Source organism: Babylonia areolata, chromosome 7 (assembly GCF_041734735.1).
Source record: "Babylonia areolata isolate BAREFJ2019XMU chromosome 7, ASM4173473v1, whole genome shotgun sequence".
Classification (NCBI taxonomy): Eukaryota; Metazoa; Mollusca; class Gastropoda; order Neogastropoda; family Buccinidae; genus Babylonia; species Babylonia areolata.
This window is the reverse complement of record NC_134882.1, coordinates 35,966,830-35,981,280: the sequence shown is the minus strand read 5'-3', so window position 1 is coordinate 35,981,280 and position 14,451 is coordinate 35,966,830. Positions and strand designations below refer to the sequence as shown.

The 14,451-nt window shown below is 40.8% G+C and overlaps 1 protein-coding gene across 6 annotated transcripts in view; it reads left to right on the top strand.

Moving 5' to 3' along the window:
• Nucleotides 1-14,451, top strand: part of LOC143284016 (von Willebrand factor A domain-containing protein 3B-like) — a 93,560-nt gene that overhangs the window by 21,567 nt on the left and 57,542 nt on the right. For 5 of the 6 annotated variants that reach the window (XM_076590559.1, XM_076590558.1, XM_076590561.1 and 2 more), the window contains 7 exons: nt 5,364-5,563; nt 6,775-6,929; nt 7,599-7,737; nt 8,193-8,423; nt 11,794-11,976; nt 13,210-13,343; nt 14,108-14,328. In XM_076590559.1, coding sequence (XP_076446674.1) covers nt 5,364-5,563; nt 6,775-6,929; nt 7,599-7,737; nt 8,193-8,423; nt 11,794-11,976; nt 13,210-13,343; nt 14,108-14,328 — 1,263 coding nt within the window. The remainder of the gene's footprint in view (nt 1-5,363; nt 5,564-6,774; nt 6,930-7,598; nt 7,738-8,192; nt 8,424-11,793; nt 11,977-13,209; nt 13,344-14,107; nt 14,329-14,451) is intronic. The other variant, XM_076590560.1, reaches the window with a different exon arrangement.

Below are 14,451 nucleotides of genomic sequence, written 5' to 3'. Positions count from 1 at the left end.
TTAGAACGTCAGTTAAGGAGCCACAATAGTGTAATGGATAAGGCTTTTTCTTCTCACCCGAACACGTGGGGTTCGAATTTGGTTAGGACTTTTTTTTCTTTTCTTTTTTTTTTAAACGCGAAGCTTTACAATAACAAATACAGAACACATTTTAACGATTAGATTTTTTTTTTTTTTAAGTGTATCACAAGTGAGTCTTGAAGGCCTCGCCTCTCTTGTTTGTTGTTGTTGTTGTTGTCATTTTCATTTTTATCATCATCATTATCTCAGAGATCATTGTCATCATGATCACCTTCCCCATTGTTATCACTGTTAGTATCAGAAAGTGTCAGACTACTGAAAACCAGTGTCCTTGCTACAACTCAATTATTTTGCCAGTAGGATTATTTCCATTCAGTTTTGGGTCAGTTTATACATGTTTTGATGGACAAAGATCTTTGTCCAGAAGTGCATGCCACAGCAAAGTTAATCTTCTGACCTTTGTTAACAGTTTGTTTTTGTTTGTTGTTGTTGTTTTTTTGTTGTTGTTGTTTTTGTTTTTGTTTTTTACATGTTTTAGTGTTGAAATCCACACTGCATGTATGGGAAAGTTTATGAATATGCAGGTGCAAATCTAGGAAATCCTCAAGATCATTTCTGACTGATTTTTGTCAGAGATCAAGGTCACAGTCATAACAACCTCTCTGTCTGTGTTAAATGATGGGTTTTGACAAATTTGGGACCAGTTTTGATGTTATGGTGAATTTCTTATATAGAATTTCTTCTTCTTCTTCTTCTTCCTCTTCTTCTTCTTCATCGTCTTCTTCTTCTTCCTCCTCTTCTTCCTCTTCTGCTTCTTTTTCTTCTTCTTCTTCTTCTTCTTCTTCTTCTTCTTCTTCTTCTTCTGCATTCTTAGGCCACTTGTACTATTAATACAATAATATTAATAAATGTTTTTACTGTACCATGTAGGCAGCCAGACTGAATGTTAAGGGGGTTACAGACTTTCAGAAACTATTGTGAAAGGGTGCACTGTTTCACCTAGACTGCAGTCCAGGGTCATATGGTTGGATTTGTTCTACAGTGTTGTTGTTGTTTTGCTTTTAAAAAAAATTGTTTTGTATGAATTAAAATTCGTGTGACAGTCGAAAGGGTGTGCTGAGAATTACTCTGGTTTACTCATTCAAGACAAAAGAGCTTCAGATACGAATTAAGATGCGCTTTGTTGGAAATATTGCAATGTTGACAACATTAGTTGGCATGCATACACACATGCATGCATGCACGCATGGTGAAAAAAAATCCTGACACACACACACACATGCATACATGAGCACTCATGCACATGCTTGCACACAAACACTTGTACACCTATGCACACACTCGCACACACACACACACACACACACACTCTCTCTCTCTCTCTCTCTCTCTCTCTCATTCACACACACACACACACACACACACACACACACACCACCACCACCACCACCACCACCATCGCACCCCCTACCACACACACACACGCACACGTACACACACACACACACACACACACACACACACACACACTGTATAGCCTTTCATATTGATTGGTTGATGGTATCTAAGGCGCATTGTGTGCCAGAGATCTGTGTTTAGTATTGATTCCCACCTTCCTCGCAAATCATCCTGAACGCATCTGAACGTACCTGAGCTGAGCGGCATTGGGTGAGAGTGGTGGTATGGGACAGTTTGCTGTATCGTGTCCGTGTAGTGTCAGCAGTTACAGATATGAGAAAGTTCCCCATGGAAGAATGCATGCTCAGATTACGGACTCCATTTTTTTCTGTCAACACAAGAAAATTGCTTTGAGGAGCATTTTGTTTTTTGTGACATACACGTGCGGGTGTGCATGCAGGTGAGCAGTTCTGTGGAGTGTGGTCCATATTTCAGTCATTTGCCAGCAGTGCATTGTGACATGTTCCAAATTAAATAACTGTTTAAACCTAAAGGATCAGGGGTTCAAATCCCTCTGTAAACTGGTGCTTTCAACCAGGTGTGGTTCTGGCCTGTGGAGACTGACCGGTTGGCTCAGTAAGGATTGTTTGTGCAGCCGCACAGCGCCTGTGATTCTCTGTAGACACTGCAGCATGACCGTGGTGTGTGGAACACAACAGCCAGCACAGTTATGGTTAAAAGCAGTGCTGTGCTTAATCAATAGCTATCTTTTGGTTCCAGAGCTTATTGAAAAAGAATTCAAACAATGTAAAAGTATGAGGAAAGAGAGAAAATTGGAGAGAGAGAAGAAAACGAAACGAAACGAAAAAAAAATTTTTAAGGTGGTGGTTGGGAGGTGAGAGATGAAAAAGAAAAAAGACGTTACAGGAAAAATTATTAAAAAAAAGAAAAAGAAAAGAAAAACACAAATCAAAGCCCTGCACATGCTTTCATAAACGCTATACCACAAAACAACCTCCTCCTCCTCCAAGCTTGAGCCCACCTTTTCTGAAGGGACGAAGTTATGTTCAGCTTTCTGATGTCGCGGACAGTTTAATGACTGAAAATCTATGCCACCAGTGCAATCAGCATGAGCTGGGTCAATGATTGTTGAACCTCTATCAATGAGAACATCATGGGATATAGGTCAGTGGACTTCCTGCATGTCAGATTTTGGTGGGAAATAGTTATAGAAGTTGTTTTCAGAGGACAGAACATGCTTGAGCAAGGTGATAGTGAATAATCAATATCGTGGGCGATGGGTTGTGATCCTGTTCTACTGCATTTTTGTTGCTGTGTGCAGATGTGTGTTTTTCCTTGAAGAGCACTGTTTGACTGTGGTTGCTGTTGGATATGTTGGATCAGAGATTTCTTATCATCCATTGCGTCTTATATGGGTATTGTTTGTGTGGTGCTCTGTGTGTGTGTGTGAGAGAGAGAGAGAGTGAGTGGGTGGGTGAGTGAGTGTGTGCATGTGTGTGTGTGTGTGTGTGTGTGTGTGTGTGTCCACTTTCAGTCATAATTTAATTGAGATTAATTAGATTTTAGGCTTCTCTTATGTCTGGTGAGTCAGGAAAACGTTTGAAAAGTATATAGTTATTATGTCATTTGTGTACAGAAGGGATTTATTCATCAGAATGGATAAGTTGTATTTACCAAATTATGGGTGAAACATGATCTGATTGTGTTTGGGAATCACAGACGTATTTGAATAAATATTGTTTATGTCGCAATGTCATTACTGTTTTCAATGATAATTTTGAAAAGCTATGGATGGAATCATTGTATATCAATGTAAGAAATGTATGTTTTATAAGCACTATGTAATGGAATCAAAGAGAAAGAGCAATTGCCTGGTATGATAGTTTTGTTTTTTTGGTTGTTTTTTTTTCTTTTTTTGTTTTGTTTTGTTTTGGGTTGTTGTTTTTTGGGGTTGGTTTTTTTTTTTGTTTTTTTTTTTTTTTTTGGGGGGGGGGGGTTATGTTTTTTTGTTTTTGTTGTTGTTAAAGTTTGTTTCCCGATAAGTATTTATCTCCAAGGTCTGTATTCTGTAAGCCTTTCTTGCAAAACAGTATTTCTAGACCAAAGTTATAGCCTCTGACCTTGTAATAAAAGAATGATGGACCGTCACTGCTAGTAACTAGTGATACTTCACAAGACATCAGAATTATCAAGTACTCCTGGCAACGGGACTAGGCGCCATCAGCAATATCTGACATGACACTATATCATGATAGTATACACGATGTCTGGTATATCTAGAGTCAGGTGCTCCTGGCAACAGGAAAACCATGGCCGGTATAAGAGATGTCTGGTACAAATGATGTCTGGTATATCTGATGAGTTTTTAGTCATGTTAAAGAAGGCCTTCGGTCAGGATTTTTTTTTCACCATGACGGTATAAGCGATATCTCGTACAACCGGTGGGCAGTGTAGGGGAAGCGTACTATATATGTATGTACTCTTTTTTTTTCTTTTTTTCCTTTTTTTCTTTTTTTTTTTTCTTTTTTTTTAAATAACAAATAGTACCTTATGTTGTACCTCATGTTGAAGGCTTCTTATGATTTTCCGTACATCAACATTATACTTTTCTTTTTTCTAAGTACTGGCAAGGTCACTCATGTATGTATGTACATACATATGTGCGAAAAATGTGTGTGTGTGTGTGTGTGTGTCTTTGTTCAAGAGAGGTGGATGAGGGAGGGAGGGGAAAGAAAGATAGAGAAATAGATAAAAGAAAATAGATGAGTTATAGCCAGAGTTAGACACAGACAAAAAGAGAAGTAATAGGTAAGGAAAAAAATAAAAAGCAAGATATAAGGGAAGATTTAGCTGTTTCAGTGATGATTGAGCTAAAACAGTGAGCACAGTACATCCTGATGTTTACTGTGAAAGGTCTTCCATTCCTCGCCTGCAGTCATTCACCATTGAACATTCTCAGTGCATAGTTTTCAGTTCCAAGATGAAGAAAATTGAGCAGAAAGCAAAACATCATCGCTTTCATCAACATGATGACTACCACAATCACAGTTGGCATCAGTATCATTATCTTTATCCGAATCATCATCATCATCTTTATCATCAAAACCATCAGTAACTGTCGTTACAGTGACTCTTCAGCAGCACTTGATTGATTGATTGAGATGAATACTTATATGATGCCTGTTCATGGTCAGAGACGAAGCTCTACGCGCTTTACAAACACTTGCACAACAGGATGGCTTTGACCGGTGTAGAGCTGACTGACAGTTGTCTTTAGGCACCCATTATTTGTTTTCTTTGTCATTCAGTCAGGCTTCAGTGATGTGTGCGTGCACACACACACACACGCACACACTTTTACCCCTCCCCCTCTCACAGCCCCTACCCCCACAATTTTTTGTTGTTGTTTTTGGGGTTATTTTTTGTCTAATATCACTTCAAGTGGAAAGACGTTAAACTGAAGACAACAACAACAACAACAACCACGACACACACACACACACACACACACACACTTATTCATGTATGCAAACACATGATATACACTCGGGTCACTTTCACATGTCCAGTTCATAACACAGTCACCTACCAACTTTCACCAGGAACAACCCTCTTGTTACCATGGGTTCCTTTTTTTACATTCATTAAGTGCATGCTGCACGCATTACTTTGGTTTATTGTCTCATCCTTGTGTCTGTTTCGAGGAACAAAACACTTGTGTATTACCTGTTTATTGGTAGTGCTTTACCCCTGAAAGCGGAGTATGGCTGCCTACTTGGTGGGGTAAAAACGGTCATACACGTAAAAGCCCACTTGTGTACATACAAGTGAAGGTGGGAGTTGCAGCCTACGAACGCAGAAGTAGAAGAAGAAGTAGCGCTTTGTTGTGTTAAAAGGCTCTTTCCTTCCTCCTCATGTTCAAGGTGCAGATAGAGCAAAGGCAGAGAGGGCGGAAACAGAAGAGAGGGACGAACAACACATGAGTTCCAAGCAGTGGTTGAGCGTGTACGGCATCGATGCCAGAAAACTCAGCCTGCAGGATGTGCTGTCGTCTGTGGCCTTCAGACACCAGGACGGGGTGGTGGAGGTGCTGGAGAAACCACCCGACAACCAAACAGATGCCGTGAGTTGCAGGGACGGGAGGGGGGGAGGGGGATGGAAGGGGGGAGGTGGAGGGAGTGGGGGTGGGGAGGGAGGGGGGAGGTGGAGAGCATGTTGCTGTGATGATGTGATGAGGGGAGGGAGAGAGGGGAGGAGAGATATTAATCAATCTGCGTGGGGTCTGCACACTATTTACACAGCTGGAATATTTCATGAGTGCAGTGCACTGAAATTTGTGGAGGGGTGGGGGGGGGGAAGAGGGGGTGGGGGGAGGGGTGTGTGAGGGTGTGGAGGGGAGAAAGAGAGGGAATGTGTACATGTGTGTGCATGTGTACCCATGAGTGAGTATGCACATTCTCAACACATAACTGACAGTTTTCAGGAAAAACCCATCCACAGTTGTTTGCGTATGATCCTGCTGATAGAAAGGTGGACAGACAGACAGACAGACAAACAGACAAACAAAACCAGAGTGAAACCATAACCTCCTTGGTGGAGGAATTTACATCACTTACATGAAGGTGTATGATCTACAGTCAATGGGAACATTGATGTTTTTGATTTTTTTTTTTTTTTTTTTTTTTTTTTACATTCACTTTCACTTGTATCTCTTGTTGAAATAACAGCTTCCCTGTTACAAAGTCCATTGAATAGTTTTCTTGAATTGTACTTCTACTGATTTTTTTTCAGACTTTCATCTTTGATTCCACTATCCATGTGTCATGTTCCTGAAAACCCTTGAAATTTTCAGTTTGTTCCTGATTTTCATATCATCTGTTCCTGGTGGTAAGATTCTATAGTGAGGATGTGTATATCCTTCTAAGGAGGAATGTGGCAGAATGGTTAAGATGCTCAGTTGCCAATACAGAGAGTCCGTGAGGTATTGGGTTCCAATCCTGCTCTCGTCCTTCCTCCCAAGTTTGACTGGAAAATCAAACTGAACGTCTGGTCTTTCGGATGAGATGATAAACCAAGGTTCAATGTGCAGCATGCACTTGACGCACTGAAAAAGAACCCATGGCAATGTGTGTTGTCCTCTGGCAACATTATGTAAAAAGAAATCCACTCTGATAGGTAAATAAATATATAAGCATGCACTCAAGGCCTGACAAGCACGTTGAGTTATGCTAATGTGGTGTAGCGTATATGGATTTGTCCGAACGCAGTGACGCCTCCTTGAGAAACTGAAACTGAAACTGTATGTCCGTCTTTCACATCACGTCACGGCTCCAGGTGGGGCAGGAGAAGCTGATCAACGCACGGTACTGCGACAAGTTCCCGGTGGTGCGGTGGAAAGACGATCAGGTGGTGCACGTGCAGGTCACCCCCGAGGTTCACAGAAACTATGAGCAGCGCATGCACGTCGCCCTCAACACTATCCAGCAACGGTCAGCCCCTGGCCCCTCTGTTCTTGGTTGTTGTCATCGCCATTTGATTCACTTGTGGTTGTTTTCCTTTATTGCTTGGTTGGCTGGTTAGGATGGACTGAAGTAGAAAAAACAAAAATTAAAGACCAATGAAAAACAAGATACACATTTATTTCCACCTGAACATGAATTAGGTGTCTGTTGTATACATTTATTGATGTTAAACAAAGAGAAAAAAAATCAGTATTCTTGAGCAATTGATAACTTGTTGTCAGTGTAATGTTAGGTCAGTCCTTTTCTCTGCTGTGAGATTGTTACCTTCATTGATACCATATCACCTGAGATTGATGTTGATGTTGAACCCAAATGTGAAGAAAAAAAGCTTATAAAGGTGATATTAGCTGTAAATCAGTTTTCAAAAATCTTATAAAGTTGATCATATTAAAAACATTTTGTAAATCAGTGTTGAAAATGCTTATTAAGTTGATAGAAGTTGTAAATCAATGTTAAAAAAAATCTTTAAAGATGTTAGTAGCTGTGAATCATTGAAAAAGCTTACAAAGACGATAATACTGGTAGTGTAAATCAACGTTTGAAAAAAAGGCGTATAAAGATAATAATAGCTATAAAGTAACCAATACTTTAATACGTTTTTGTTTTTTTTGTTTGTTTGTTTTTTTGTGATGACAGCATTGACTGGTTGAAACAAGGAAGTCGTGCCCTTTTCGGTACAGTGGTAGAGGACGAGATCTACATTCTGATCGACACATCAGCATCCATGCAGCACAGCATGCAGTTTGTCAAGGAGCGACTCTTCATTCTCATGCAGGTAACACTCCTGTGACATTTTTTTCTTGATATTTATTGTTTAGGGTACAAATGAAAACAACGCAACTGTTATCAAGCTTTGCCTCTCTGATGCAGTACATCAAATTGACAACACCAGTAAGCGAAATAGAATGTCATTTCTTGACGTAGAATTATTGACTCACAAAAACTCATCTCAAACTAGTTGCCACGTAGCGAAAAGCTCAGGTAATGACAGGTAATGCAGACAATTATCATCTGAAAGAGTGTGTTCCCTGGATTTGTGTTATTTGTAATATTTGTCATGTTGTAGTTAGCCATTGCCTGCACCCACCCTCCCACACAACACACACACACACACACACACACACACACACACACACACACACAAAAACATTCACACAGAAAAACCTAACTCCTCAAACCACCACCCACAAAACCAACCACCACCCACCACTACCACCGTACCCTTTCCAGGAACAACTGCGGCACAAGTCCAAGTTCAACATCCTGGCCTTCAACTCCAAAGTGATTGGCTGGCGGGACCGCCTGACGGACGTGAACGAACACTCGCTGCAGTCGGCCTGGAAGTGGGTACAGGACCTTACCTGCTGGGGGTCCACCAACACCTACGCCGCCATCCAGATGGCGCTGTCCGACACGCATACCCAGGCCATCTACCTGCTGACTGACGGCCGGCCGGACCAGGTGGGTTTTTTTTCTTTTGAGTGATCAGGTAAGTAAGATAAAGGTAGGGTATAAAATAAGGCATGACAAGGTTGATGAGGTGAGGTGAGGTGAGGTAAGACAAGGTAGGTAAGGTCAGGTAAATTTGGTAAGGTGAGGTAAGATAAGGCAGGTAAGATCAGATAAGGCAAGATAAGGTAAGCAAGGTAAGATAAGGTTGGTAAGATCAGATAAAGTAAGATTGGTAAGCAAGGTAAGATAAGGTTGGTAAGGTGAGGTAAGATAAGGTATGTAAGATCAGATAAAGCAAGACAAGGTAAGTTAGCTAAGATCAGGTTGGTAAAATGAGGTCAGATAACGTAGGTAACATCAGATAAGGTAAGATAAGGCTGGTAAGGTGAGGTAAGATAAGGTATGTAAGATCAGATAAAGCAAGATAAGGTAGTTAAGATAAGCTTGGTGAAGTGAGGTAATCAGTAGGTAAGATCAGATAAGGCAAGATAAGGTAGTTAAGATAAGCTTGGTGAAGTGAGGTAAGATAAGGTAGGTAACATCAGATAAAGCAAGATAAGGTAGTTAAGGTAAGATCAGGTTGGTAAAGTGAGGTAAGATAAGGTAGGTAACATCAGATAAGGCAAGATAAGGTAGTTAAGGTAAGATCAGGTTGGTAAAGTGAGGTAAGATAAGGTAGGTAACATCAGATAAGGCAAGATAAGGTAGTTAAGGTAAGATCAGGTTGGTAAAGTGGGGTAAGATCAGGTAGGTAACATCAGATAAGGCAAGATAAGGTAGTTAAGGTAAGATCAGGTTGGTAAAGTGATGTAAGATAAGGTAGGTAACATCAGATAAGGCAAGATAAGGTAGTTAAGGTAAGATCAGGTTGGTAAAGTGGGGTAAGATCAGGTAGGTAACATCAGATAAGGCAAGATAAGGTAGTTATGGTGAGGTGAGGAAAGATAATGCATGTAAGATCAGATAAAACAAGATATGGCAAGCAAGGTAAGATAAAAAAAAGAAAAGAATAATATCTCAGATTACAAAAACATGGCCAGGATGATAAGGCAATAATCCACAACTTTCATGAAACCCAGGGTTGACAGATGATAGACAGGAAACACTTTTCTTTTCTTTTTTTTTCTTCTTTTTTTCACACTTCCTGTCACTGATCAGTTGACCGGTTTCTTTACAGAGGAGACAAAGCAGACGCACAACAGACACTTTATTGGATCAGTAACAACCCGGAGGAAGGGAATATCATCAAAGCGCTGTGTCCTCTTCAGAGGGGATGCTGTTAGGCTTAAGAAAAGCTTGACGACTCACTTTCTGTGAATATGACTGACTTTTTATCTTATCAGCCACGTTTGCTGTTGCTGGAACAGTTATTCACTTACATGACTACAAGAGTTGTGATTGTTATCATAAACTTAAAGGCCATTTTATTGACTCACTTGTGTAAACAAAGTGAGTCTATGTTTTAACCCGGTGTTCGGTTGTCTGTGTGTGTGTCCGTGTGTCTGTGTGTCTGTGTGTCCGTGGTAAACTTTAACATTGACATTTTCTCTGCAAATACTTTGTCAGTTGACACCAAATTTGGCATAAAAATAGGAAAAATTCAGTTCTTTCCAGTCATCTTGTTTAAAACAATATTGCACCTCTGGGATGGGCACAAAAAATTTTTTTAAAAAGAAGCCTAATTATATGCAAACTGCATTTACTGTTATATTTATATTTTTTGTATTCTCTAAACTTGGCAATTTGACCTCTTATTCTGATACGACAACAAGAGGATTCATTATTATCACTTTTTGTTCAAACAGGAACTTCTTTTGCTAAGCATGGAATTTTTATTTATTTTGCAAACGTTTTGGGGCAGATAGTAAAGAAGGGAAATTACTCTGTAATTAATGCTAGGGGACTTAATTATCACAAGTGAGTCTTGAAGGTCTTGCCTCTCTTGTTGTCTTTTTCAGGTATAATCAGACAAGTAAGCTATGTCCAGCTGTATTTTGGTTTCTTTTTGGATCTCATTCTGTGGAGATGGAAACAGACTTTTCTGATGCATGAAAATTACTTTGAAATGCCTGAATAGTTATCTGGATTCAAATTATTTTCAAAAAAGCCCTGATTTAGAAACAACATTCATTTCCTTCATAAAATGTTTAATTTTGTCCGGTATCTCTTAGTGTTTTTGTGCTAGAATCTTTTAGAATTTAATACCTGAATCCTCAAAGTTTCCTTGCATGGGGAGAGCACTTTTTTTTATACAAAATTATCCGGTAAAAAGCAGGTAAATCAGACTGTGTTGGCGGACCAGTATTTATTAACTATGGTCTCAATCTTTCATTTATGTATGTTCCAGTCTCATTCTTTAATATTGTCCACAAGCTACTCTTACTAGTGAGAATTTTGTTTTTACTTTAAAAGACAGAACACTGTGGAACGGTTAATAATAAGCTGCTATCATTATTTTATGGTATTATTGCATTGTCATTATTGCATGGTCACATTGTTTCACTGTGACTGGTACCTCAATAAGCACATCATGATTGGCTGATGTTTTTAACAATATTCTGTCAGTTAACTCAACAATTTTTTCATAGACTTCTTCTGCATTCATGGGCTGCAACTCCCAGGTTCACTTGTACGTACACATGGGCTTTAATGTGTGTTACCATTTTTACTGTGCCATATACTATATGATATAGGCAGCCATACCCTGTTTTCAGTGGTGTGCTTGTTTGGTACGTTCTTATTTCCATAACCCTGCGCGTATTTGATCTGCTGCATGCATATACATATGGGGAGGTTTAGGCACAAGCAGGATTGCCCGTATGTTGACCTAGGAGATAAGAAAAAAAATATCTCTTCCCTTGATCCACCAGGTGTGCAGAAACTGTGGATCAAACTCTGGAAACTTGGGTGAGAATCCAGCACTCTAACCAATAGGCTGACAGGTGCAATAGCCGAGTGGTTAAAGCTTTGGACTTTCAGTCTGAGGGTTCCGGATTTAAAACTCAGTAATGGCACCTGGTGGGTAAAGGGTGGAGATTTTTCTGATCTCCCATGTCAACATATGTGCAGACTGGCTTGTGTCTGAACCCCATTCGTGTGTATATACGCAAGCAGAAGATCAAATACGCACGTTAAAGACCCTGTAATCCATGTCAGCATTTGGTGGGTTATAGAAACAAGAACATACCCAGCATGCACACCCCCGAAAACGGAGTATGGCTGCTTATATATGGCAGGGTAAAAACAGTCATACACGTAAAAGCCTACTCGTTTACATATGAATGAACGTGGGAGTTGCAACCCACAAGACGAAAAACCAATCGGCCACCACACCCATCATTCCATGGATCTAACCTCGGAATGTTGTTTGTGCGTGCAGACGTCCAAGTCCATCCTGACACAGGTGCAGATGCAGAAGCGGGTCCCCATCCACACTATCTCCTTCAACTGCGACGACAACGACGCCAACCAGTTCCTCTCTGAGCTGGCACACACCACAGACGGCCGCTATCACTGCTACACACAGCACGGCAAGGCCGGGGAACAGCCAGACGCCTGGCAGGTAAGGGGATGGAGGCATGGAGGGAGGGAGGTTGGGGAAGCTCTTGGAGGCAATGATTGAATGCATGATTGAGTGCATGCATGTGCGTTCACACTCACACACACAGCATGGACGCACACACATGCGCGCGCGCATGCATGCATGCACAGATACACATGTGCGCACACACACACACACACACACACACACACACACACACACAAACAGAATGCATGATCAAATGCATGCACATGCGTTCACACATGGACACACACACGCATGTGCGCATATGCATGCATGCACAGACACACACACACACACACACACACACTTTCTGTTCTTTCTGCGTTCATAATTCCCATGTTATCCACATCATTCTGTGAGTGTGTTTATTCATGTGAGACCATTTTTATTCCACTGTTTCAGTTTTCAGGTGTGCAAACTTGATCTGTTGCATGTGTACACACACAAACAGGTTAAAGGCACTAGCACATCTGCACACATGCTGGCATGGGAGATCAGAAAAAAAAAAACACCACTCTTAGACCTTCAGGTGCCATGCTGACCAGGATCCAACTCAGGATCCTTAGAAAAAAAAAAGAAAAGGTTGTTGAAAAGGCTTTCACATTTAAACACAAAATTCAAACAGTTATAAAAAATGTCATTAACAAGCAAATAATTTTTCCCCCAGAAAAAAAGTAGCATATTATATGATCAAAGAAATCAGCTATCACTTGCATTTTAAAGTCAATGTTACGTTAGTGTCATGATTATGTTTATTTGCAAGTTTCAGTTTCAGTTTCAAGGAAGCATTGATACACATATGCATTGCCACATCTGCTTTTAGACTTAATGATAATTGAAAATAGATGAATAAAGAAAATGAAATATGACTAGACTATGCATAGACTAAACATGCTGAGAACAAAGCACAGCTGTATAGATTATTAAAATGATAATGATAATAATAACTGGACATTCATCAGTGCTTTCCTCATTGCACAAAGCACTTTACAATCCCCCCACACACACATATAAAACACACTCAGTCCTCAACTCATAATCATGCACAATAAACATATATATGCTCATACAAACTCATATGTACAATACATCCATCCATCCATCCATCTATCCATCCATCATCCATCCATACAAGAATTAAACAAGCAAATGAGTAAATGGATGAAGTTATGATAAAAAATTAAAGGTGCATGGAAGGTTAGTATTACTTGCTGGAGGTTTTTGTGGCAGAGTGAAGACATCAAGCTGTTGGAAGATGAGATAGGGCGAGGGTTTGAGTACCTGGACCGCATGTTGGAACTACGAAATGAATGTGCTTCCCTGGCCTGGAAGGCAGAAATCGATGCCTTGAAAACATGCCCCAGGTGAGATAGCGTGTGTGTGTGTGTGTGTGTGTGTGTGTGTGTGTATGTATGTGTGTGTGTGTGTGCATGTGCATGTGTATGGGATGTCCATTTCTATTTTGTGTGTCTTTTTGTGTTTCTTGTTTGTACATTCTTGTATCTTAATGTGGGTCTGTGTGCTATAAAGAAAGTATGTGTATGTATGTATGTTTGTGTGTGTATGTGTGTGTGTGTTTGTATATGTGTGTGTGTGTGTGTGTTTGCACTCGAGCTGTATAGTGAGATAGAGCGTGCTGCAATGAATGTATATGCGTTTGTGTAATTATGTTCAGCTCATGTTTCTGAATGAGTCTGTCTTTGTGCTTTTGGATGTGTGCATGTGGATGTAGGTGTGTGTGTGTGTGTGTGTGTGTGTGTGTGTGTGTGTGTGTGTATGCATGTGTGTGTATTTATTTATTTCATTATTGTATTAGTTGTTCGTTTTAGTCACTCCTCTTTTGCATCCACTCCTTGTTCTTTCATTGTTATTTTGGGCTGTTTTTGTTTAAGTTCTTTCTTTTCTTTGGAAGTCACTTTTTTGCTGATCCAGTTGATCCTGTTTACTGTGTCGTTTGACCAGCTGTTGCCGTGCTGCTGCTGCTGCTTATGTGACAATGGTTTGTAATGCATTCCCTCACACTTACTCAATCACAATTTTGTACACCCCCCAACCCTCTCTCTCTCTCTCTCTCTCTTTCTCTCTCTCTCTCTCTCTCTCTCTCTCTCTCTCTCTCTCTGTGCCCTAGGGGTGAACACGCTACACCTGACAGCCAGGGTCTGGATGCACGTGACCTTTTCCACTCACCCTTGCCCCCTCACCACCCATCCACTGCTCGGACACCCTGCAACAAGCCATCCCCTCATGCCAGAACATCTTCCGCCAAGGCCTTTCGGCCCTCTCGACCTCAAGGGATGCCGAAGAGGCCGCAGTCAGCCAAAGGTCACAGAGGCCGGAAGCTTGTCGCAGGTGAGGACGGGAGAGGGAGGGGGAAGAATGGGAGAGTGGAGGGGAGGGTGAGGGAGGGAGAGGGAGGGGGAAGAATGGGAGAGTGGAGGGGAGGGAGAAGGAGGGGGAAGAATGGGAGAGTGG